Below are 27,687 nucleotides of genomic sequence, written 5' to 3' on the forward strand. Positions count from 1 at the left end.
TTGTCTGAATATTAAGAAAGGACTGACCTGGGGTCTGAATATTGATAGGGGAACTGATCTGAGATCTGAATGTTAAATGAGTTCAATAATCACAGCGTACACTCCCATTTTATAACATCTGCATTGTACAAACAATAGTTATTTTTGACAATCCATTACTTGAAAAATCTCCTTTTGTGAGTGCTGCCTGTCTGCTGGCCATCTTTTTCTACAATTTTCCTACATGCTTTGCAGCTTCTCCTCTGTTGGTTACTTTCAATTTCTAAGGACTGGTACCTTGGTGCCAGCAAGCAGTGGTTCCTGTACTGACTCCACCTCCTGAGACTCCTCCTCTCAGCACCTGTGTAATTCAGAAGGCAGGCATGAAATGTGTGACACAGCATTGCCTACTTACAGGGCATAGTGACTACGTGTCACAGAATTCAAAGAAGTAAATGTGTGGGGATCTTCACAAAGTTTACAAACTTCAAGATCATTCAGATTGATGGGAGTAGGCTAGAAATAATGGAAATTCAATTTGAAAATGAATATATGATTCTACCTTTTGACCATAGATTTACTTTAAGAGGGCTTTTTTTTCTACCATAAACATCTGGGCATTTTTAATTCTCATGGACAACTGATGGTGAGGCAGGGGAGTATTTACCGCGAGGCAAACAAAGCATTTGCCTAGGGCGGCATTTTGCAGGGGGGCGGTTTTTCTTGAAGATGGGCTCAGACAGAAAAGCACAGGTTATGGAAGACATTTTAGAAATTATATTTTGTCTTAGGGTTTATGTGTGTTTGTATGATTTTTGCTTGTGGCACGGTTATTTCAGAATATTTTATTGTACAAAGAATGCAGCAAATGTGTGTGGTGTATACTGTGTATAGACTCCATTTAATGACACCCGATATTCAGCACTATGTAGTCTTACCATGCATATACCATATCTGGCCAATGCCCCCTGGAAGCTGAAAATCGCTGAAGTAGACACCACTACTTCAATGATCTCCACTTGCTTCAGGATCCTGTGCCAAGTGGCTGCTCTTTTGGATTCTGAAAATAGGAGAACAGAAGCTTGGCATTGATGCTATTCTGAGAAAGGTTTGCATTTTTGAATGACAACAAAGTGTTTTCTGATTGAAAGAGATTGAAAGGCAGGCAGCTTCGTCATGCTCTCTACCTAATCCAATCAGAGAATTCTTTCCATTCATTCAGGAAATGCAAAACATTCTCTGAACGGTGCTCATGCTGGGCGGCTGTCCTCTTGCGCTCAGAATGGCAGGCATTTGGAATGAGACCTGGAATCAAGTGGAGATCCCTGGAGTAGTGGTGTCTGCTTCAGTGATTTCCAGCTTCTAGAAGCATCTGCTAGGTATGGTTTATACATAGTTATAGTCCAAACTGATGTAACTAAGTAGAAAAAATCCATACCTAAAATTTTTACAAGTTTGACACTTATGCAAACTATCTTTTTCTATTCTAAAAAAGAATTCCCTTTTAGCTGCATTATAGAACTGGTTCTACAAAATCATGGTTTGGCATAAGACCTGGAGGCAAGTGGAGATCCCTGGAGTAGTGGTGTCTACTTCAGTGATTTCCAGCTTCTAGAAACATCTCCCATGTATGGTTTATACATAGTTACAGTTATAGTTATTGTCCAAACTGGACTGATGTAACTACTGTATGTATAAAATATCCATACCTGAAATTTATACAAGTTTTACACTTATGCAAACTATCTTTTTCTATTCCATAAAATAATGTTTCTTTTAGCTGCATTATAGAACTTGGTCTGCAAAATCATAATGAAAAAATGAAAAAAAGATTACATTTATTGTTGTCATAGAAACACACATATAGATAATCTGCTAAAATTAAAATATAATGGCTGTGAGTTCTCAGTAAAGATTGATTCCAGTTTGTGTAAACTGAACCCAATCTAATTCTTCTCAAAAACGTCCCTATTTCGCCAGGCTGTCAGAAAGACACATTTATTTAATAACGTGTAACTTTCCTATAATTCCCATGGTGTAAAGCCAACATAAGATCCTAAGTCCTTGATGAAACTTTTATTTCAAACTCAACTGAAATCAAAGCAATTACAGATGTGGCAGCTGTCAGCAAGTGCTTGAAGTGAACATGTCATAAGAGAAATACAGAGGCTGCCATTGGTAACTTACTTCTGAAAAGACTAGGTATTCTACTCTCTTATTTCAGTAGTTTCAGGCCTAGAACATGTAGTCAAGTGAGGAAAGTTGTATCAGAAGATATTATGAGAATACTCGTTGCCTGTCAGTAACTCAATGTATTGAAGCCAAATGGTAAGTATGATAGTTAAGCAGCAAGTATTTACAGATGGAGAGGTTAGCAATGATAGCCTGCATACTTCACTCATGACAGGTTTTCTTTAAAGCTGAACTCCAAGCAGATATGAAAGAATCAAATTAATGCCACTCTATATTCATTAACCTCCCTAGCGGTCTGATTATGTCAATATTTCTGTGCTCAAAGCAGTACATTTTTTTGCATGAAAATATGTAGTTTTTTTTTATTGTAGGCCTGCAATTCTTAGGAATAACTCACTGAAATCTGTCCGAACAAGAGTCTAGTAAACATCCCGGGTAGGATAAAATTTGAAACACAAAATCATAAATTCTAATATAATAAATAATCATAAAAAATAATAATATAATAATAAATTTAATTCAATAATGCAATCGAACCAAAAACACTGAAATTTGAAATATAGCGCCAACTTTGCACATCACTAAGCTCAGTCGCAAAATCATTTTTAGTGTCTGATGATGAATTTCCCCACGAACCATTATCACTCAATTCTGCAAGTGGTTCTAATTTACTATCGCTGTTCTCTAGCCGGGCTAAAACCGCCTTTGACCTAAAGGGACGCTTTTTGGACACCATGGACGTTTCTCAGTTTCCAGGCAGAAAGAACAGTAAAAATGCACGCAGGGCACCAGACAAAGCACTCGGGACAAAATGTATGTGAAATGGTTTGATCCAGTAATGTAATACTATCAGAATTAGTGTATTTAGTGAATGTCACTTTAAAAAATGTTGCATTTCCTGTCGGATCCATCCCCCGTACGTCCCATCCGTCCTGACGCTCGCAGGGAACGGAACCTGGAAGACGGATGTCGGCATTGGCCGGAGCACATTGCCGGGGACGCTGCAGGGGGGACATCGTGGGAGCGCAGGACAAGGTAAGTGCTGGAGGGATCCCAGAGCAACGCTGCAGTGTATTCCTGAGTGTAGCTCGGGGCTACAGCTTGTGGTGCTGAAACTTTACCCCGAGCTACACTCGGGAATACCGCCAGGGAGGTTTAAGGCTAGGTTCACATTTGTATATTGGGGGAATGCATGCTAAATCACGTGCGTTCCCCCAATGCACCATAATATGCATCCCTTTTGGCAAGTGCATGGTGGTGCCATTAATTCTTAATGACACCCCAACACATCCTGCTAACATCTTGCCCACAACGTATTATTCCTTTTGATGCACTTTTATTTAGGACGTGTTAGTCCTATTATGTTGAATACATTATTTATGTTCACTTGTTGACTATTATTCACGTTGTATTTCATCACAATCTATATTGTACTTAGTTTGGTCCGGGTTCAGGCCTTTGCATTTTTATGTATTATTTATGCTCACTTGCTGATTAGTACTCACATTGTCTTTGTCACAGTTCATATTGCACCTAATTAGGTCTGGATTCAGGCCTTTATACTTATCACCTTTGTTTTGGGGTTATTTTTTCTGTCTCCCCACTCTTCGAAATATTGTGTCCTTAGTACTATTGATATTAGTGCAACACCATTTTATTTGTTTTGTTTCCTTGTGCTAATAGGTCTAGGTCTAGGTGTTTGCAGCTTTTTTCAATAGTCCTATCTATACCTATAGCAGCGCAGAAGGTTTTTTCTATCATTTTGATGCTGCGTGTTTTTTTTTAAAGGAACATGTACTTCTTTTGTGCAATTTTTATATATATGGCAGGACACTGAAATGAATGGGTCTAGATTTATTTTTTGAAAAGTAAGCAGGGTAAGTTAATTTAAATCTGACTTGATATCAGCCTCCTGAAGTCCACTGTACTGCATTGCTTAGGCTAGAGGAGGGAGAAGTACCACAATGGGCCAGTCAGTTATGCTGCAGTGCCCATGCACTTTAACCTCCCTGGCGGTCTGATTATGTCAATATTTTTGAATGTCAAAGTGGTACATTGTTTTGCATGGAAATTTCAGTGTCTGATGACAAATTGCCCCACGAATCACTACACTATCATTTAATTTTGCAAGTGATTCTAATTCATTATCCCTGTTTTCTAGCTGGTCTAAAATCGCTTTTAACCACTTCCAGACCGGACACTTTTACCTCCTTCCTGACCAGGGCAATTTTCAGCTTTCAGCGCTATCCCACTTTGAATGACAATTGCGCGGTTATGCAACACTGTACCCAAATTAATTTTTTACCATTTTTTTGAGACAGATAAAGCTTTATTTTGGGATTTTTATTTTTTTTGCTGTGTAAATGAAAAAGTCCAAACATTTTTAGAAAGAAGTGGTTTTTTTATACAATTTTGCAAATAAATAATATTGCATCATAATACTTTGCCAAAATTTATTCCGTTATCTTTTTAGTAAAAAAAAAATCCAAATTAGTTTATAACCAAAAATTATAATTTTTAAACATTTTTTTTTACATTTTTATTTTATTTTTTTATATTATTATTATTATTTTTTTTACATACTGTCACCCTAGCAGTACAGTGTCACCATGGTGACACTGTACTACTTGTGGGGGGTGATGAAGATTTTTTTATTTTTTTTTTACACTGATTGCTTTTACACCCATCATCATCATTTCTCTTTCTCTCTGTCTGCATTCTTGCACTCATTGAGAAGTACTGAGTGAGCTGTGATTGGTCACAGCTTGTCACATGGTACAAGGCTGTTGTGAATAGCCTTGTACCATGTGACCTCTGTGATCATTCACAGATTTCACACGTAGTAAGCAATGATGTCACAAGTGACATCTTGCTTACTACTTTGCATGTGATCACTGATTGGCCAATCAGTGATCACATGATCGGGGCCTCGTACAGAGGTCCTGTCCGACGATCGGTGTTTCACTGTGTCCAGAGGACACAGCGGGCACCGGATCGCGGTGCTGCGCGCTCCCAGGGAGCGCGCACAAGCAGGGTGCGGGGAGGCCGTTTATAAACGGCCACCCGACTCTGCACTGCCACCGTCCGGCCGTTTATATGCAATGGCCGGTCAGGAAGTGGTTAACCTAAAGGGACGCTTTCTGGATGCCATGGATGTTCTCAAGTTCCCAGGCAGAAAGAACGGTAACAGTGCAGGCAGGTTCTGGACAAAGCACTAGAGACAAAACTGAGGTGAAATGGTTTGATACAGTAATGTAATACTAACAGATTACAATGTATTGTGTGTATGTCATGTATTTACTTTTTTGAATCTCCTGCTGGTTCCGCCCTCCAGCATTGCAGCGCTCACAGGGAATGGAACCCAGAGGATGGATGCCGGCATCGGCCAGAGGACACAGTGGGAGGACATCGGGGGATCCCAGGGACAAGGTAAGTTACACTACACACACACTACAGTGTAATCCTGTGGTTCGGGGTTACCGCTTTTGGTACTGTAAATTAACTCCGAGCCACACTCGGGATTACTGCTAGGGAGGTTAAAGTCGTAGTAAACTCGTTTTTTTTTTTTTTTTATCTACATAATAAAGCTTAATAAAACAAACAATATCTGCGCTGAATTTAAAGGAGTTAGGCAGCTGACACCAAGAGGTAGTATACTAAACCTAAATCAATGTGCAAAGAAAATAAAAGTGTAGCGCCAATCATAAAGTAGTGTAGCTAATGAAACATATAATCCAAGGACATATGGCAAAAATCAAAATACAAAAAACAAATATAATAAACATCCATAAAGTCAAACGTTCAGTGAAAAAAAAATTAATGATGTCAATCCATCACTATAAAGTGCTCTTGCTTGCAGTAAAGTATTTCACAAATGCTGTCACTGCCTTCCTGCGAAATAAAAACTCACCAGAAATGATGGCTGCCACTACAACAGCATGAACGCCCCTGTGTTTAAACAGAAATTCGAAAGGTGCAAGTGTCCGGCAAATGACTGGCTTTAACCACTTCCCGTCTGGCCCATGTACAGTTGCAAGAAAAAGTATGTGAACCCCTTGGGATTACGTGGAGTTTTGCATGAATTGAGCATAAAATGTGCTCTGAACGTCATCTAAGTCACAACAATAGAAGAACACAGTCTGCTGAACATAATACTACACAAACATTAGATGTTGCCATGGTTTAATTGCACATAACATGTAAACATTCACAGTGCAGAGGAAGTCACGAGTAATAGTGACGTAACGCGTAGGCACGCTAGTACGCCATACTTCCGGTACGCGGTGACGCACTTCCGGTGCCAACCGCCATCTTGGTATACCCAGGAAGTCCTTCCAATTACATGCAGTACACCCACATGTCGAGACAAGAGGAATGAAAAACATGTGAGTGGCTATATGTTTTGTGTAAACACTGTCATTAAAGTGGTGTTTGGCCCTTAAAATACTGCACTTAGAGGATCTTTTTCTTTCTTGCTCACTGGATGGTGAGCAATTATCCTATAGAAGCTTCTGAGTGAGGGTAATGGAAATACCCTCAAAGTGATCCAGGACGGCAGGAGAAGTGCTGATTTCCAGGGGATAAGGATCCAGAGAGATCCTGAATGCTGTGTGGCCCTTAGGGGTCGATGTAAGGAGGTGAGGAGGCAATCTAGCCGTAGGAGGGGAAGAATTGCACTGCTGTGGAACAAGGACACATTTGCTTTGCACTATTTTTAGCATTTTTTGCACCTTCTTCACTTTGCATGTGTTGGCCACTATTTTTTATGGACAATTTTTTGTTCGATTTTGTTTTGATTTTTTGAGAAATAAATTTAATTGTATGTGGGTATATCACCACACTTGGAGCACTTTATAAATTATTTAAAATCATTTTTTTCTATGATATTTATACGTCTGATATTTAGGCGCTCTTACACGTTATTTATATATATGCGTCTTTATATATTTATATGATTCTGTGGACACCTTAGATCATTAAGTGGCACTTGTTATTTAGGTTATTTCACTATATGTGTGTCACCATTGCATGTGAGCACATTTATTTATGTATATAGGTTATTTTTTGAGCGCTGCACTATTTATGTATTTTTTTGTATTATCACTGTTTGGGTAACAGATTAAGTGTTGGCAGCTTACAGTAGGGTTATTTCCCTTTTGCGCAGGAGGATCTCTGTTTATACTCTACTGCTAGGGTGACAGTATATTAAAAAAAAAAAAACATAAATAATACATAAATAACACTCTACTGCTAAGGTGACAGTATGTTAAAAAAAACAAACATAAATAATAATATAAAAAAAAATAAAAATGTAAAAAAAATTTTAAAAAAATTATAATTTTTGGTTATAAACTAATTTGGGTAATTTTTGTTTTACTAAATAGATAGCTGAATACAATTTGGCCAAGATTTATGAAGAAAGATTATTTATTTGCAAACATTTTTTAAGAAAAACACTTTTTTTTTCAAAATGCTTGGACTTTTTCATTTATATAGCAAAAAAAAATCCCAGTGGTGAATAAATACCATTACAATAAAGTTATATCTGTCTCACAAAATTGCTAAAAAATTCATATGGGTACAGTGTTGCATGACTGCGCAACTGTAATTCAAAGTGTGATAGCGCAGAAAGCTGAAAATTGGCCTGGACAGGAAGGGGGTAAAAGTGTCCGGACTTGAAGTGGTTAAGGTAAAACATACAGGGGTTTATTTACTAAAGCTGGAGAGTCCAAAATCAGACTCCCTTCTGCATAGAAACCAATCAGCTTCTAACCTCAGCTTGTTCAATGAAGCTTTGGCAATGTAACCTGGAAGCTGATTGGTTTCTATGCGGAAGGGAGTCTGATTTTGGACTCTCCAGCTTTAGTAAATAAACCCCAGAATGTCTATATGAAATAAAATCTGTCAGTAACAAGTACATTGATTTGATACATTTTATGGATTTGAGATATACTTTGGTATAGTTTTTATCAATACAACATGTGGTTTGTGTTCATCAGGCCTTGTTAGTGAAAAAGGAAAGTGTCCATATGTGTAAGAGATGGTTGATTGCTTGTGACAATAGAATGTTTGTGAGACACAGAGTTCACTGCATAGTCCTGGAGATAATCCAGTTCAGCTTTGAGTATTTTTCATTATTATGCAACATGTTCTATCGCTAACATGACCCAACAAAAACAGTGAATAGTTTATGCTAATATTAAAGAATATCTAAAGCCAAATCTAAAGACATTTTTTTTCCATCTCATGGTCTCTCCTGATCACAATGGTCATAATGATAAACAGAGAGAATGACAAATGAAAAGTACAAAAACAGGCACATTACTCAAAATTCAAGGGGTGATTCCTTCCTTAAAATGAGGATTCAGAGGGTTTGACATTGCTGATTGGGAATCAGTGTATTCAAAGAAAAAAAAAAGCAATCCCGATGGAGAGGGGGAATCTCCCACGAAGGGGCATTAATAGAAAAGTAACAGAGGTTATAATTCTAAACTACTATATCTAAAATATAAATGTTTGGTGGCTTTAACCAAACTTTAAAAAGGTCTTTAATTTGCTTGTCAACATTATGAAATCACATTATCATTTAGTAAAAAAGTACCTTTTACTTATGGTTGTATTTACTATTATGACACTCATTAAGCTTAAAAAAAATTACAAACTGTAATAACGCATTCCTTTGTTTTATGGCTGTTTGCTTTTTTTGGGGGGGGGGGGGGTTGCTCCTTTGGCAACCGCTGAACATTTTTACTTGAATTCAAGAGAATTGCAGGGGGAAAATGGTGCAGGTAATGCTGATGGGAGTTAAAAGGCGTTTTAGAGTTCAGCAAAAGGGCAGCAATTCCTCCTTTTTCTTGTTTGATGGTCTGTGTAGAGTAGTCCAACACAGGGGCGGACTGACAACTCATGGGGCCCCCAGGCAATAGGGGATCATGGCGCCCCTGTGTCCTTGCCCAAACCCAAAAAAGCCTATGAAAAAGGTACTAGGGGCATTATATGGGGCCCGAGTTTCCAAATGGTCAGTCCAAATGGTCAGTCCGCCCCTGGTCCAACATTTAAAACAGATAGGTGCTAGGATTTGTAAAATTTATTTCTGGCTCGCTGTAATCAGTTTGCGATTGTTTAGGAATGTTCTGTGTTTCACAGGGTAAAGGTCTGATTACACCTCCTGCAACCTGGAACTACCTGGGTGGTTCTGGAACATAGGTGTGAAGTAAAGCAAATGAACAGCATGAATATTTATACTGACCTGGAACAGAATTGTCTTCTCACTAAAGAGGAGATCAGTGTCCAGTGTCCTGAAGAGCTTAGTCTATTTAACTCTTAGAGAAAATACTTTGCTTGGACTGTCCAGAGAAGAAGAACAATCTCCTCAAGATGTTGGTATAGCACTTAGTCTATCCCTTTACTTGTGCAAGGACTTGGTTCAAGGAGTCCTGGACATGATGGATTGACCCCCCGCAGAGCCCTGATCTCAACATCATGGAGGCTGCCTGGCATTACACGAAGAAACAGAAGGATTTGAGGCAGCCTACATCCACAGAAGATCTGTGGTTAGTTCTCCAAGATGCATGGAACAACCTATCTGCCGAGTTCCTTCAGAAACTGTGTTCAAGTGTACCTAGAAGAATTGATACTGGTTTAAAGTCAAAGGGTGGTCACACCAAATATTGGTTTGATTTGGATTTCTCTTCTGCTCATTTACTTTCCAGTTTGTTGAATGATAAAGATAAACTATTAACACTTCCATTTCTGAAAGCATTCTTCATTTACAGAATTATTTCACACCTACCTAAAACGTTTGCACAGTACTGTAAATATTCAGAATATAGATCTTTTTAACTTATTTCTTGAAAATCACCTAGAGCGGCTAGTGGGGTTTGCTTTGTGAAATAAAACATGCATGATTTTATAAGGTTTTTCTTTCCCTCCTCAGACATGAATGGCATAAGCATCATTCTTCTTACCTGGTTCATGGCTCTGGTCCATTCCCACATTGTTATGGAAGAGAAAACAGAGAGGACCAATGCTGAAAGTGCTGTTCGACTTTCTGAGCTCCTTCCACCAATATCCATTGTAGGTCAGTACAATATATATGGTATACAAATGACAAGACTAGAAAGTACAAAGAATGCACAACCAAGTAACACCTAAAGTTTGGCCAAACTATGGACATTCAGATATTTGCATATTATTAACAGCAATAAATGAGCTTTAAATCAAGCCCTCACTGACCTCTGTAGCTGAGGCCATTCTCTCAACAGTTAAGCCCACCTTGCTCCCCCTAGCAGAGCATATGTGTTTAAATTAGGGCACTGGTCTCCAAACTGTGGCCGGGGGGCCAGACGTGGCTTAATTTATCTGACATTTGGGGCACTACTCTACCAACTGACACCAATGATGGAGCATGAATCCCCCTACTAACACCATTAAAGGAGTAGTATTATTTTAATTGATACCAACAATGGGGCGCTATTCCTCACATTAAAACCAATGATGGGGCACTGTTACTGGGCATTTTCTGCTCCCACTGGCCACAGTCCGGCCTCCTTAAAACCTGAAAGTCAGGAAACTGGCTTTTTGCTTAGAAAGTTTGGAGACCTCTGCATTAGAGGACAGAATCCCAGAAAGCAGCTGAATCACTGATTGGGGGTGTAGCAGAGTGAGCTGTTGAGGTATAGCTGGGGAGGAGGAGCTGGGTGAGGTGAGCGACTGAGACATTGCTAGGAGGGGGAGCTGCTGAGTCACTGCTGGGAGGAGGAGCTGCTGAGTAACTGCTGGGGAGGGTGGAGCTGCTGAGTCACTGCTGGGAGGAGGAGCTGCTGAGTAACTGCTGGGGAGGGTGGAGCTGCTGAGTAACTGCTGGGAGGAGGAGCTGCTGAGTCACTGCTGGGAGGAGGAGCTGCTGAGTCACTGCTGGGAGGAGAAGCTGCTGAGTAACTGCTGGGGGGGGGGGGGCGGCTGAGTCACTGCTGGGGGGGAGCGGCTGAGTCACTGCTGGGGGGGAGAGGCTGAGTCACTGCTGGGAGGGTGAAAAGGGTGAACTGCTGAGCACCTGCTAGAAGGCGAAACAGCATGACCTGTTGTGACACTGCTAGGAAAGCAAGCAGGGGGAGACAAGCTGCTGAAAAAACAATTCAGTGGTACTAAGCCAAGGCACACAGTGTGCAGTAGACACCATAAGATGTCTACTCCTAGCCTGGCCATGTCATTTGTCTACCTAATTTATAGTTGCAATTTCCTGAAAATCTAGCAAAAATGTACACGAAACAAGAGTTTCATCTGCATAGGGTAAGGAAGGCCACTCTCAGTCCCCCATGGGACACTTCTAGGTCTAAGTTGTAGGTCAAGCAGTGCATTATGAGGCAAAAAGAGAGTACGAAGGAATCACGGACTTCAGGTTTTTACCTCCCTGGAGGTATTCCCGAGTGTAGCTCGGGGTAAAGTTTCAGCACCACAAGCGGTAACCCCGAGCTACACTTGGGAATACCTTGCAGTGTTGCTCCGGGATCTTTTCTGCACTTACCTTGTCCTGCGCTACCGTGATGTCCCTCCTGCAGTGTCCCTGGCAATGTCCTCCGGCCGATGCTGGCATCAGTCTTCTGGGTTCCGCTCCCTGCGACGTCAGGACATACGGGGACGGAACTGGCGGGAAATTTAAAAATGTCAAAAAGTGACATTCACTAAATACACTACAATCACATAGTATAACATTCCTGTATCAAACCATTTCACATACATTTTGTCCCGAGTGCTTTGTCCGGCGCCCTGCCTGCATTTTTACTGTTCTTTCTGCCTTGAAACTGAGAAACCTCCATGGCGTCCAAAAACTGTCCCTTTAGGTCGAAAGCGGTTTTAGACCAGCTAGAGAACAGCGATAGTAAATCAGAACCACTTGCAGAATTGAGTGATGATTTGTGGGGAAATTTGTCATCAGACACTGAAAACGATTTTGCAACTTTTTGCTCAGTGATGTGCGAACTTGGCGCTATATTTCAAATTTCAGTGTTTTTGGTTTGATTGTATTATTGAATTAAATGTATTATTATTATATTATTATTTTTTATGATTATTTATTAAATTATAATTTATGATTTTGTGTTTCAAATTTTAACATACCCGGGATGTTTACTAGACTCTTGTTCGGACAGATTTCAGTGAGTTATTCCTAAAAATTACAGGCCTACAATAAAAAACTACATATTTCCATGCAAAAAATTGTACCGCTTTGAGCAGAGAAATACTGACATAATCAGACCGCTAGGGAGGCTACAGCGGTTTCAGCAGTAGATTGGGAAGCTTTACAGCACCTGTGCTACTTAGCTTAATTTACACTGGTAGCAGGATATTTAAACATTTTAAAACTTTGAGTATTTCCCCCATGCTCCATATTGGCACTAAGCCCTGGTTCACACTATTGCGGACCGTGCAGGCTGCGTTTGAATTTGAATGTGCTGCTGTGCTGTGTTTCCCGAAGGAAAAAAATGCATACATCGTTTTGAAAAAGCAGCCATAGGGAAACTACATGGTCTTTTTGACCATGCGGTTTCCCTGCAGTTCCCTCACCCACAATCACGCTGCGGGCTAAGATGCATGGGGTGCTATTCAGAATGATTGGTAGCCCCCGCGTATCACAAGAGCATTTGGCTGCAGGTGGTTGCCACTGCGGGAACAGGTGCAATTCCTGCCTATGGGCTAGTGTGAGCCTAGCCTTAAAGTGCATGCATCTAATAGTATGCTATTTAGCAAGTAAGATCTTTGCAATCTGCAAGGAAGAGTAGGGACTGGATCGAACAACTTGAACCTTGTAACTGTATATGCCAATAAGTGTTTTGTAAATTACGTAAGTGTATATTGTAATATTTGCAAACTAAGAATCCCTGTTTTTTAAGCGATTTTTTTGCTATGAATACATAAAGGTTACATGTGGCAACACCTCTTTAGTATTTCAAGTGTTGTGTGTGTGTATATATATATATATATATATATATATATATATATATATATATGTGTATGAAGGCTATCTAGGACCTGAGCCCATACATATTGCCATTTTTACTGCATAGTGCAGGCCAGTGGTAAAAAGATCAGGAGTGCCAAAAGCTATTAAAAGGACAGAGATGTTTAAATAAAACATCAGTTTAAAACTTAAAAAAACAAAAAGTAAAATGGTATAATACTCTTTGGTTATCAGCTGAGGACAACAGCCCTCACAGAAAATTCTGGGTCATGTGCCTTGTTAAGATTCTCCACCATCTGTATCCAGTTTTTATTTCTAATCATAAAAGGAGCCCTTAGCTAACTCTAGTAGAGAGCCCAGTATGTACGTAATGTGTTCACAGTAGGTTCCAAGCAACCTTATACAACATTTTCATCTGAATTGGGCAAATAGCATTCTAGAAGGAGCCAAGACATATGAAGAGAGACATCGTAGGGGAGCAATTTTGACTTGTGCTTGCTGTGGAGCTGTCTGAACAGTAAGTTTTCCAGTGATTTATTATTTTATTTCACAAGTCACATGTAGCTTATCCTCAGAATGCCTCTTCACTCACCATTTCCATGTGCTCTGGAAACAAGATATTAACTGACCCCCTACTAATAATCTCCATACCACCAGGAGAAACCCTCTGGGTGAGGGGGGGAGAAGTCTTAGTTAGGGCTTCCATCTCTTGTCCAGGTAACCAAAGCACAAATAATAAAATATTCCTTAGAACACTGAAAAATGTGCACATGATATAAAATCATTTATTAGAACAACTCACTTCAAGGCGAGGTATATAGAGGTATGTTCGGACTCATTGGACTTTATTAGCAAATGGATCTCAGGAGAACGGTCTATGGGTCTTCTAGATTCTTTGGCCCATACACTACTATCCTATTGAAATCCATAGTAGATTTAGGAGTGTTTGCCAGGTGCATACTCACATACACATGTACAATGTGAGTATACTGTATAGGACTATGCAAAAAGTACTTCTAAGGAAAACTTGATAGCTACCTCTTTCTTTCTACCCTACAGATTTAACAAAGACATCCCGAAGAGTGAGCAGGGTGGATGCGGAAAGAAATAAGCTGGCCAAGGTGATTGCTTGCCAAGTCCAGAAGTTCCAAAAATAAGCTACATAGTTAATCTGGTTGAAAAAAAGACACAAGTCCATCCAGTTCAACCAACAGAGAGAAAAAAGAAACACACACACATACATAAGCTCTGTATACACTATCCTATACCCATAGCTGATCCAGAGGAAGGCAAAAAGAAACCCCAGTAAAGCATGATCCAATTTACTTCAGCAGGGGAAACAAAATTCATTCCTGATCCCAAAAGAGGCAATCGGATATTCCCTGGATCAACTTTACCTATAATTAATAGTATCCAGTTATATTATATCCATTTAGGAAAGAATACAGGTCTTTTTTAAAACAATCTCTTGCGCTGGCCAGAACCAGTTCTTGAGGGAGTCTATTCCACATTTTCACAGCTCTCACTGTGAAGACGCCTTTCCATATTTGGAGATGAGATCGTTTCTCCTCCATGTGTAAACCCTGCCCCCTTGTCCTCTCTAATGACCTTAAGGTGAATAACTCTTCACCAAGTTCAGTCTATGGACCACTTTTGTGTTTATACATGTTGCTCATATCCCCTCTTCTGAAGACAGAATAAATTCAGTTCCTCTAATCTTTCCTCATAGCTGAGCTCCTCCATGCCTCTTATCAGTTTGGTTGCCCTTCTCTACACTTTCTCCAGTTCCCCAATGTTCTTTTTGTGAATTGGTGCCCAAAACTGAACTGCATATTTCAGATGAGGTCTTACTAATGATTTGTACCGGGGGAAATGATATCTCTCTCTCTGGAGTCTATACCTCTCCTAATACAAGAGAGGATTTTACTCGCTTTAGAAACCACAGCTTGGCATTGCATGCCAATTATTAAGCTTGTGATCTGCCAGAACTCCCAGATCCTTCTCCACCATTGACTCCCCCAGTTGTACCCCCCCTAGTATGTATGATGCATGAATATTTTTTGCCCCCAAATGCATAACTTTACATTTATCGACATCAAACCTCATTTGCAACATTTCTCTTTCTTTTCTCTTTGTCTCAAATTCCACATTAATACATGATGAATACAGAGTCAAAAAATGTAGAGCAAAAAGCCATGATACTGATTCATCCCATAGATTTAGTCTGGACACCTTTCCAGATGTGCAATCAGATCACACAAGGGGTGCCATATGATTATAAAGTGAATCCATGCTGTGCCCATGCAACAGATAGCCCTCTCCTCAGCCATATATTTTCAAGGGAAAGGGCAATATACTGTATTTTTATCTATATTTTTACCCTACTTTTGCTCCCTTGCTGCTGTTTTCAGCCCCCAGGAGTAAATGTTTTTGGTAAGCTACTTGTCATCAGAGTCATAGCTTACACAGGGCTATGGACACCCCACCTGAAAATGATGATTTACGCAGCACTATCACATGGAACTGCTGTCAGTCATATGCTCTTGCATACCCAGAATTACTAGGTATTTCCATTGCCTCTTGACACTGAAAAGGGGCAAACGGGGAGTGAAGAAAAGGTAAGTATATGCAGCTAGCATTGGGGTCACTTAAGCAAATCTGTTGCTATGACCTAGAAAGGTTTGATTGAAACCAGTTTGCCTATCTTGTTGGCCCTCAGCCTTCATTACTGTTCAGTCATTGATCCAGAGGAGTCAGTCCATACGAGTATGCTTGCATATAGAGATGAGCGAATTATTCAAAAATTCGATTCGACTGATTCGGCGAATTCGTGAAAAAATTTTGATTCGAGTCGAATATATTCGCTGCGAATTTAACTTATAAAAGGGTGTTTCTAGGCTTCAGAGAGCCTTTATATTAGTGCAGAACACTGTACCTTGAATTTAAATGCCCTTGGAGTCTGCTGGGGAAGAGAAATAATACTGACAGTCAGTATGACATGCAGATGAGTGCCGTCGATCTTAGAATCACCGCACACTTCACTCATTTGGGCAGTCACGGGGCCAAAACCAGAGTGTGGAGCCACAGTGTGGCGGTGGAGGCAGCAGCAATGGGAGGCCATACAGCACCCTATGACAAAAATGGAAACCACCAGCAGTGTGAGGAGACCTGAAAGTGGCACATGGCAGAGTGTGGCGATGGAGACAGCAGCAATGGGAGGCTGTACAGGGACCCATGACACACTCTGGACCTGGCAGCAGCATGAGGAGGCGGTACAGGGGCCCATGACAGATTACGGGCCTGGCAGCAGCATGAGGAGTTGGTACGGGGGCCTATGGCAGATTACGGGCCTGGCAGCAGCAATGGGAGGCCGTACAGGGACCCATGACACACTCTGGACCTGGCAGCAGCATGAGGAGGCGGTACAGGGGCCCATGACAGATTACGGGCCTGGCAGCAGCATGAGGAGTCGGTACGGGGGCCCATGACACACTCTGGACCTGGCAGCAGCATGAGGAGGCGGTACAGGGGCGCATGACAGATTACGAGCCTGGCAGCAGCAACTTGGACAGGAGGACGTTCAGCTTCTGCACCGTCGGGTGCGTGCTCGCAAACTGTTGTCTCTTGGAAACGGATTCCAAGAAAGACTGCTGACGGAATCCGTGAAGAGGAGTAGCAGGAGAAGGAGCATCTGAACGAGCGGAATATGCCAACAAGCGACAACAGGGGCCCATGACAGATTACGGGCCTGGCAGCAGCATGAGGAGTCAGTACGGGGGCCCATGGCAGATTACGGGCCTGGCAGCAGCAATGGGAGGCCCGTAATCTGCCAGCACCCTATGACAAAAAATGGAACACACCAGCAGTGTGTGAGGAGACCTGAAAGTGGCACATGGCAGAGTGTGGCGATGGAGACAGCAGCAATGGGAGGCCGTACAGGGACCCATGAGAGACTGTGGACCTGGCAGCAGCATGAGGAGGCGGTACAGGGGCCCATGGCAGATTAGGGGCCTGGCAGCAGCATGAGGAGTCGGTACGGGGGCCCATGGCAGATTAGGGGCCTGGCAGCAGCTATAGGAGGCCCGTAATCTGCCAGCACCCTATGACAAAAAATGGAACACACCAGCAGTGTGAGGAGACCTGAAAGTGGCACATGGCAGAGTGTGGCGATGGAGACAGCAGCAATGGGAGGCCGTACAGGGACACATAAGAGACTCTGGTCTTGGCAGCAGCATGAGGAGGCGGTATAGGGGCCCATGGCAGATTAGGGGCCTGGCAGCAGCTATAGGAGGCCCGTAATCTGCCAGCACCCTATGACAAAAAATGTAACACACCAGCAGTGTGAGGAGATCTGAAAGTGGCACATGGCAGAGTGTGGCGATGGAGACAGCAGCAATGGGAGGCCGTACAGGGACCCATGAGAGACTCTGGACCTGGCAGTAGCATGAGGAGGCGGTATAGGGGCCCATGGCAGATTAGGGGCCTGGCAGCAGCTATAGGAGGCCCGTAATCTGCCAGCACCCTATGACAAAAAATGGAACACACCAGCAGTGTGAGGAGACCTGAAAGTGGCACATGGCATGAGACACTGTGGACCTGGCAGCAGCATGAGGAGGCGGTACAGGGGCCCATGGCAGATTAGGGGCCTGGCAGCAGCTATGGGAGGCCCGTAATCTGCCAGCACCCCATGACAAAAAATGTAACACACCAGCAGTGTGAGGAGACCTGAAAGTGGCACATGGCAGAGTGTGGCGATGGAGACAGCAGCAATGGGAGGCCGTACAGGGACCCATGAGAGACTCTGGACCTGGCAGCAGCATGAGGAGGCGGTATAGGGGCCCATGGCAGATTAGGGGCCTGGCAGCAGCTATGGGAGGCCCGTAATCTGCCAGCACCCTATGACAAAAAATGGAACACACCAGCAGTGTGAGGAGACCTGAAAGTGGCACATGTTTGGGGCATGATTCATGGCGGATTTAGTCAGTTGTGTCAGGAACTGGTGGTTTGAAATCCAGACTAATCCACGCCTGATTCATTTTCACAAACGTGAGTCTCTCCACACTTTGGGTGGACAGTCGTGTCCTCCGCGGAGTTACAATACCTCCTGCCGCACTAAACACACGCTCCGATGCCACGCTACTGGCCGGGCATGACAGCCTTTCAAGGGCAAATTCAGCTAGTTGGGGCCAAAGGTCAAGTTTCGTTGCCCAGTAGTCAAGGGGATTGTCTACCTCGGTTGGCAGGGTGCTGTCCAAGTAGGCCCAAGCCTGTTGTTTGAGGTCCTGCTCCAGGTCCATCTGATGCTGCTGCTGCTTCTGCGGCTGGTTGGTAGTTTCCTCACTGCGCTGGTGAAGAAAGCTACTCATCATCGACTGCAGACTGAGGCAGCTGCTGCTGGTGGAGCTGCCACTGCTCCTACCACCCCACCCCTCCCCTGCTGCCATGGCAGCGGAACGCGAGCGCACAGGGCCCACAGTGTCTGAGGATGGACGTTGGCGCAGAAAGGCAGAGACCAGCTGACTACATAGGTGGTTTTTATAGTACGTTATTTTGGCCTCCCTCTCAGCAGGTGTGAAAAAGGCCACCATTTTTGAACGGTAGCGAGGGTCCAACAAGGTGGACAGCCAAAAGTCATCCCTCTGTCTGATGGTTATTATTCGGCTGTCGCTACGCAAGCAACCGAGCATGCTATGGGCCATTTGTGCCAAGGAATGCGAGGGACTCCCTGCCTCCATCTCCACAGCATACTGCCACGGTGCGTCTGGGTCCTCTGTCTCCTCCTCCTCCTCCTCTGCCAGATGCTCCTGCTCCTCCACTCCTGTCCGCTGAGTGGAAAAACCACCCATTTCACTCAATAATTCCTGAGCACAAATGTCCTCCTCTACCTCCTCCTCTTCTTCCTGTCCTGCCCCCACAGGGGTCATGTGGCGTTGAGATCTGTGCGCCACGTCTACCGCACCCTGACCAGCCATTGTTAACAGCATTTGTTCCAGGACGTGCAACAGAGGAATGACGTCGTTCATCCCATAGTCCTGCCGACTCACGAATAGCGTGGCCTCCTCAAAGGGCCTGAGCAAGCGGCAGGTGTCACGCATGAGCTGCCAATGGCTGACATCTAAGTTACACAGGGAGTACCTTTATCCGCTTGTAACATCAGGAAATCGGTGATGGCCTTTCGCTGTTCGTAAAGGCGGTCTAACATGTGTAGGGTTGAATTCCACCTTGTTGCAACGTCGCAGATCAGGCGATGCTGTGGAATTCCGTTCTGCCGCTGCAGCTCAAGGAGGGTGTGCTTTGCGGTGTAGGAATGGCTGAAATGCATGCAAAGTTTACGTGACATTTTAAGGATGTCTTGCAGTGGGATGGTGGATTTTAGGAACCGCTTGACAACCAGATTGAACACGTGAGCCATGCATGGCGCATGGCACAACCTTCCTTGACGCAGAGCAGACACCATGTTCTTTCCGTTGTCGGTCAACATGGTTCCGATTTTCAGTTTGCGTGGAGACAGCCATCTGTCGATTTCTCTGTTCATTACACTCAGAAGTTCCTCCCCTGTGTGACTACGTTCGCCAAGGCATACCAGGTGCAGCACAGCGTGACACCGTTGCGCCCTGCACATGTGATATGCCGGTCGGGTAATGGGACTTGGCACGGGGGTGGCGGCTGAGGACACGGCGGAAGAAGAGGTGGTAGGGGCGGACATCTTTGCCGGACCAAGGACGTGCAAACGTGGAGGCAAAAGCGGCGTGACCTGTCCAAGTTGCTGGTGCGGCTGTGACGGCACCACGTTCACCCAGTGGGCCGTAAATGACATGTACTGTCCCTGACCGTAGTTACAGCTCCACACGTCGGCGCTGCCGTGCACTTTGGCAGAGACCGACATGCTCAAGACTGGCCCACCATCTCTTCTACATGTGAATGCAGGGCTGGCACTGCCTTTTTGGCGAAGAAATGACGGCTTGGCACTCTCCACTGCGGCGCGGCACAAGCCATCATTTCTCTGAAAGGTGCTGTGTCCACCACTTGGAAAGGGAGGGACTGCAGCACCAGCAACTTGGACAGGAGGACGTTCAGCTTTTGCACCGTCGGGTGCGTGCTCGCAAACTGTTGTCTCTTGGAAACGGATTCCAAGAAAGACTGCTGACGGAATCCGTGAAGAGGAGTAGCAGGAGAAGGAGCATCAGAACGAGCGGAAGATGCCAACGAGCGACAACTCCCCTCAGCAGAGGTGTTGGAGCCTTGACTGGCTGATAGAGGGTGATTGACGTCGGGTGACGGAGCAAGTAACGGAGCGGGTGATGGAGCGGGGGCTGGGGCAGGCAGAACCGCCGTATCTTTATCACGGTTTTCCCAGGCCACCAAATGGCGACGCTGCATATGCTGCCGCAACGCTGTAGTCCCAACATGGGCCCCCTGGCCACGCTTGACTTTCTGGCCACATAGTCGACATACGGCTACGTTTACTTCCTCGGGCGGCTTGACAAAAAATTGCCACACCGCCGAGTAGGAAACTTTGCCCCCGATACTCCTCACTGGCTGACTGCTGCTTCCTCCGTGCACACCGGCACCACTACTGGCCGTGGTGGTAGGCTGCAGTGGAGCTGGTGCTCTACTCCGTGGCCGTTTGCCTCCACTGACACTGCTGCAACCCTGCTGCCTCCTGGGCAACCCACCGACTGCTTTGCTCGCTGCCAAGCTGCCACCCTCTTCTCCTGATGATGCGGAAGCAATAGCCTGATGACGACGAGGCTGCCAAGTGCGATCAGCCTCATCATCATCAATTAGGGTCTCCGCCTCACTACTAGCCCCCTCGGCTGCGTGTGGGTCAGGAGACAGACCTGTCTCTAGACCGGCTACCGAGCCACTCTCCTCGCCACTACTTCTTCGCCTGGCTGCTGAAGAGGCGGATGTCTCCCCCCGTTCCTGACCGCCCTCTGTTAGCTCTTCCTCACTGTACCGTGGGGCTGAGCCCACAGTATACGATACTTCGCTTGGTGAGGGAACACCAAAGGACAGGGGCAGGTCGAGGACATGTGATTTCAGTGGGCTTGCTCCCGGGCCATGCCAACTAACGGTTGTGTCTGACGTACCCACCGACCGTTGGCTGTAGGTGTCAGAGGTGACCTGGGAAGAGGAAGACGACCGAGCCAACCAATCGATGACGGCAGGGTTGTCGGTGGAGACACGACCGCTGGATGACACCGGGAGCACTGGCCTCTGGCTGCGACTAGTGCTGCCTCGACCCCTTCCTCTGCTGCCACGTCTGCTCGCTCCTAAAACATTGCCTCCTCTGCCACTCCTATGCATGTTGTCTGACATACTCTTTAATTAAACGATTCTGTGTCCCTGAGTAACAATTCTGTGTCTGTCCCTGAGTAACAATTCTGTGTCCCTGAGTAACAATTCTGTGTCCCTCAGTAACAATTCTGTGTCCCTCAGTAACAATTCTGTGTCCCTCAGTAACAATTCTGTGTCTGTCCCTGAGTAACAATTCTGTGTCTGTCCCTCAGTAACAATTCTGTGTCCCTCAGTAACAATTCTGTGTCCCTCAGTAACAATTCTGTGTCTGTCCCTGAGTAACAATTCTGTGTCCCTCAGTAACAATTCTGTGTCCCTCAGTAACAATTCTGTGTCCCTTAGTAACAATTCTGTGTCCCTCAGTAACAATTCTGTGTCCCTGAGTAACAATTCTGTGTCCCTCAGTAACAATTCTGTGTCCCTCAGTAACAATTCTGTGTCTGTCCCTGAGTAACAATTCTGTATCTGTCCCTGAGTAACAATTCTGTGTCCCTCAGTAACAATTCTGTGTCCCTCAGTAACAATTCTGTGTCTGTCCCTGAGTAACAATTCTGTGTCTGTCCCTGAGTAACAATTCTGTGTCCCTCAGTAACAATTCTGTGTCCCTGAGTAACAATTCTGTGTCCCTCAGTAACAATTCTGTGTCCCTCAGTAACAATTCTGTGTCCCTCAGTAACAATTCTGTGTCTGTCCCTGAGTAACAATTCTGTGTCTGTCCCTGAGTAACAATTCTGTGTCCCTAAGTAACGTTTCTGTGGCCCTAAGTAACGGTTCTGTGGCCCTCAGTAACAAATCTGTGTCCCTCAGTAACAATTCTGTGTCCCTGAGTAACAATTCTGTGTCCCTCAGTAACAATTCTGTGTCCCTCAGTAACAATTCTGTGTCTGTCCCTGAGTAACAATTCTGTGTCTGTCGCTGAGTAACAATTCTGTGTCCCTCAGTAACAATTCTGTGTCCCTCAGTAACAATTCTGTGTCTGTCCCTGAGTAACAATTCTGTGTCTGTCCCTAAGTAACAAATCTGTGTCCCTAAGTAACGTTTCTGTGGCCCTAAGTAAGGGTTCTGTGGCCCTCAGTAACAAATCTGTGTCCCTCAGTAACAATTCTGTGTCCCTGAGTAACAATTCTGTGTCCCTCAGTAACAATTCTGTGTCCCTCTGTAACAATTCTGTGTCCCTGAGTAACAATTCTGTGTCCCTCAGTAACAATTCTGTGTCCCTCAGTAACAATTCTGTGTCTGTCCCTGAGTAACAATTCTGTGTCTGTCCCTGAGTAAAAATTCTGTGTCCCTCAGTAAAAATTCTGTGTCCCTCAGTAACAATTCTGTGTCCCTGAGTAACAATTATGTGTCCCTCAGTAACAATTCTGTGTCCCTCAGTAACAATTCTGTGTCCCTGAGTAACAATTCTGTGTCCCTCAGTAACAATTCTGTGTCCCTCAGTAACAATTCTGTGTCCCTGAGTAACAATTCTGTGTCCCTCAGTAACAATTCTGTGTCTGTCCCTGAGTAACAATTCTGTGTCTGTCCCTGAATAACAATTCTGTGTCCCTAAGTAACGTTTCTGTGGCCCTAAGTAACGGTTCTGTGGCCCTCAGTAACAAATCTGTGTCCCTCAGTAACAATTCTGTGTCCCTGGGTAACAATTCTGTGTCCCTCAGTAACAATTCTGTGTCCCTCAGTAACAATTCTGTGTCTGTCCCTGAGTAACAATTCTGTGTCTGTCGCTGAGTAACAATTCTGTGTCCCTCAGTAACAATTCTGTGTCCCTCAGTAACAATTCTGTGTCTGTCCCTGAGTAACAATTCTGTGTCTGTCCCTGAGTAACAATTCTGTGTCCCTAAGTAACGTTACTGTGGCCCTAAGTAACGGTTCTGTGGCCCTCAGTAACAAATCTGTGTCCCTCAGTAACAATTCTGTGTCCCTGAGTAACAATTCTGTGTCCCTCAGTAACAATTCTGTGTCTGTCCCTGAGTAACAATTCTGTGTCCCTAAGTAACGTTTCTGTGGCCCTAAGTAACAGTTCTGTGGCCCTCAGTAACAATTCTGTGTCCCTCAGTAACAATTCTGTGTCTGTCCCTAAGTAACAATTCTGTGTCTGTCCCTGAGTAACAATTCTGTGTCCCTAAGTAACGTTTCTGTGGCCCTAAGTAACAGTTCTGTGTCCCTCAGTAACAATTCTGTGTCCCTCAGTAACAATTCTGTGTCTGTCCCTAATAACAATTCTGTGGCCCTAAGTAACGTTTCTGTGGCCCTAAGTAACGTTTCTGTGGCCCTAAGTAACGATTCTGTGGCCATAAGTAACGTTTCTGTAGCCCTAAGTAACGTTTCTGTGGCCCTAAGTAACAATTCTGTGGCCCTCAGTAACAATTCTGTGGCCCTCAGTAACAATTCTGTGTCTGTCCCTGATTAACAATTCTGTGTCCCTAAGTAACGTTTCTGTGGCCCTAAGTAACAGTTCTGTGGCCCTCAGTAACAATTCTGTGTCCCTCAGTAACAATTCTGTGTCTGTCCCTGAGTAACAATTCTGTGTCCCTAAGTAACGTTTCTGTGGCCCTAAGTAACGGTTCTGTGGCCCTCAGTAACAAATCTGTGTCCCTCAGTAACAATTCTGTGTCCCTGAGTAACAATTCTGTGTCCCTCAGTAACAATTCTGTGTCTGTCCCTGAGTAACAATTCTGTGTCCCTAAGTAACGTTTCTGTGGCCCTAAGTAACAGTTCTGTTGCCCTCAGTAACAATTCTGTGTCCCTCAGTAACAATTCTGTGTCTGTCCCTAAGTAACAATTCTGTATCTGTCCCTGAGTAACAATTCTGTGTCCCTAAGTAACGTTTCTGTGGCCCTAAGTAACAGTTCTGTGGCCCTCAGTAACAATTCTGTGTCCCTCAGTAACAATTCTGTGTCTGTCCCTAAGTAACAATTCTGTGGCCCTAAGTAACGATTCTGTGGCCCTAAGTAACAGTTCTGTGGCCCTCAGTAACAATTCTGTGTCCCTCAGTAACAATTCTGTGTCTGTCCCTAAGTAACAATTCTGTGGCCCTAAGTAACGTTTCTGTGGCCCTAAGTAACGTTTCTGTGGCCCTAAGTAACGATTCTGTGGCCCTAAGTAACGATTCTGTGGCCCTAAGTAACGTTTCTGTGGCCCTAAGTAACGTTTCTGTGGCCCTAAGTAATGATTCTGTGGCCCTAAGTAACGTTTCTGTGTCCCTAAGTAACGTTTCTGTGTCCCTAAGTAAAGTTTCTGTGTCCCTAAGTAACGTTTCTGTGTCCCTAAGTAAAGTTTCTGTGGCCCTAAGTAACGTTTCTGTGTCCCTAAGTAACGTTTCTGTGGCCCTAAGTAACGTTTCTGTGTCCCTAACTCTCTCCCTGAATACAGCCAGGTCTGCCTCTGTTGAATGACTGGAGGCAAATGGAGAATTCTAAAATGGCCGCCATTTATAGCTCGACCATTACACAGTGCTGGCTGGCTGGCTGCTGATTGGCTAATGCAATCACATGTCATGAATGAATGCATTATGGGTCAGCGCGCCTTGTCTGCGCGCCTTCCCAGACATCCCCGCTCCGTCGACGCACATGTCGCCACCATTTTAGGAAAAATTTCGATTCGCGCATCCGAAGTCTGCTTATTTTCGGATTCGGCGCGAATCAAAATTTTTCTAATATTCGAAGCGAATTCCACTTCGCCTACTTCGATTCGCTCATCTCTACTTGCATACATCATTTGTGTCATTGCTTTCAATTAAAGTGTATTTTTTTTTATTTTGGGTAGAGTAGGAAAGCATAGAAACCCTTGTAAGGTTTTTAGTGCTCAAATAAAGTGCAGAAATTACTCCTCACTTTAAATAGGCCAATATTCTGGCCCATATAACCACACAGCACTGTGTTTGCCCAGCAAAAAAATTGTATATAAAGCAATAATAGCAAAGACATTAAGACACACTGAATTCACATATATTGCACACATCTATACAAATTTACAAATATATTACTTAAAATAAAGAGAAAATTAAAAAAAGGACATTGCATAAAAAATATAGAAAAAAAAACAAAACAAACAATATAAAAATAAAAAAACAAAAAAGCAAAAATACAAAATAAAACGAAATAACCCTCATAAAAATTTTAAAAAGGCAGCAGGACCCTGCTATTACATAGGTATTATTTTTATATCTATAATTTTTCACATCCTGGGTAATTATGACGTACAAATTCTATATTCAGAAATTCTTTGTGCAGAAGGTTCCAAATATTGTGCAACTTAGATTTAAAAATAATGATCTTCAAAAACATAAATAAAGGAAAACAGTTCTCTTATATCTGCCATTGAGATTCTCATAGGATGTTTATTTTATTATGTATTCATGACAGGTACTTACTTAGCACTGTCAATTTAGACAACTCTTTACATATACAGCAGGTAAAATAAGTATTGAACATGTCACTATTTTTCTAGAGGTGCTATTGACATGAAATTTTCACCGCATGTCGGTAACAATCTATGTAATCCATACAAACAAAGAAACCAAAACAAATAAGTTAAAAAATTAAGTTATATGTAATAAGATGGAATGACACAAGGAAAATGTATTGAACACGCTAACTGAAATTTATTTAATACTTAATACAAAATACTTTGTTGGTAATGACGGCTTCAAGACTCCTCTTGTATGGCGAAACTAGTCGCATGCATTGCTCAGGTTTGATTTTGGCTCATTCTTTCACACAGTCTTTAAATATTGATGGTTTCGTGGGCCTCTTCTATGAACTCTGATCTTTAGTTCTTTCCATACGTTTTCTATTGGATTCAAGTCAAGCGATTGACTGGGTCATTCTAACAGCTTTATTTTCTTTCTTTGAAATCATTTGAGAGTTGCCTTGGCTTTGGTTTGGCATCATTGTCTTGCAGAAATGTCCACCCTCATTTCATCTTCATCAGCCTGGTATATGGTAGCAGATTTTTATCAAGAATTTCTTGGTACATTTTTCCATTCATCCTTTTTTCAGTGATATGAAGTTTTCCACTACCGTATGCTGACAAACAGCCCTAAACCATGATGGTCCCACCTCCAATCTTCACTGTTGGGATGGTGTTTTTGTGGTGATGTGCAGTGCAATTTGACCTCCAAACATGTGTATTATGCCATCCAAAGAGTTCAATTTTGGTCTCATCTGACCAGACTATATTGTCCCAGTATTTCATAGGCTTGTCTAAATGTTGTGCACCAAACTTTAAACGAGCTTCAACATGCTTTTTCTTCAGCAATGGAGTCTTGTGTGGTTGAGCGTGCATGCAGGCCATGGCGGTTGAGTACATTAATTCTTGTTTTCTTTCAAACAATTGTACCTGTTAATTCCAGGTCTTTCTGAAGCTCTCCACAAGTGGTCCTTGGCTCTTGGGTAACTCTTCTGATAATTCTCTTTACTACTCTGTCAGAAATCCTGCGAGAAGAAGTTGGTCATGGGCGATTTATGTTCTTTCCACCTTTGGGTTATGGCCTTCACAGTACTCACTGGAACATTCAGAAGTTTAGAAATCCTTCTGTAACCAATTAAATCATATATTTTGCAACAATAAAGTTGCAAAGGTCTTGGCAGAGCTGTTTGCTTTTTCCCATCATGAGACGTTTCTTATTTGACACCTTGGTAATGGGACAGCTTTTCATAGGCCATCATTGAGATTGAACCAGCTGATATTAATTTGCACTAACAAGGGACAGGGTTGCTTTCTAACTACTGATAGATTTCAGCTGGTGTCTTGACTTTCTATGCCTTTTTGCACCTCCCTTTCTGTGTTCATTACTTTTTCCCGTGTCATTCCATTTTATTACATATAACTTAATTTCTGAAATAATTTGTTTTGGTATCTTTGTATGTATGAATTGCATGGGTTACCTACATGTGGTGAAAATTGCATGTCAATAGCACCTTTAGAAATATATGTACCTTAAAAAATGGTGATGTCTTCAGTACTTATTTTACCCGCTGTATATCGTATATTCACATCAGTCCGTGCCCTCAAGGAGTTTACAATCTGAGGTCCCTAACTCACATTCATCCATACACATGCTAGGGCCAATGTAGACAGGATCCAATTAAGTTAGAGGAAACTGGAGTAACCAGAGGAGACCCACCCAGGCACAGGGAGAATATGCAAACTTTGTGCAGGTAGTGCAGTGGTTGGATTCAAACGGGCAACCCTAGTGCTACTAGGCAGAAGTGCTACCCACTCAGCAACTGTGCTGCCCCACATGGAAGAAA

The 27,687-nt window shown here is 43.3% G+C and overlaps 1 protein-coding gene across 2 annotated transcripts in view; it reads left to right on the forward strand.

The window, feature by feature from the left end:
- LOC149459509 (agouti-signaling protein-like) overlaps positions 1-27,687 on the forward strand; it is a 91,282-nt gene that overhangs the window by 46,521 nt on the left and 17,074 nt on the right. For both annotated transcript variants that reach the window (XM_089680988.1, XM_089680987.1), the window contains exons 2-3: positions 10,109-10,252; positions 14,192-14,253. In XM_089680988.1, the coding sequence (XP_089537114.1) occupies positions 10,109-10,252; positions 14,192-14,253 (206 nt within the window). The remainder of the gene's footprint in view (positions 1-10,108; positions 10,253-14,191; positions 14,254-27,687) is intronic.

This window comes from Staurois parvus, unplaced genomic scaffold (genome assembly GCF_062004578.1).
Source record: "Staurois parvus isolate SC_StPar_1 unplaced genomic scaffold, SC_StPar_1.0 ptg000255l, whole genome shotgun sequence".
Classification (NCBI taxonomy): Eukaryota; Metazoa; Chordata; class Amphibia; order Anura; family Ranidae; genus Staurois; species Staurois parvus.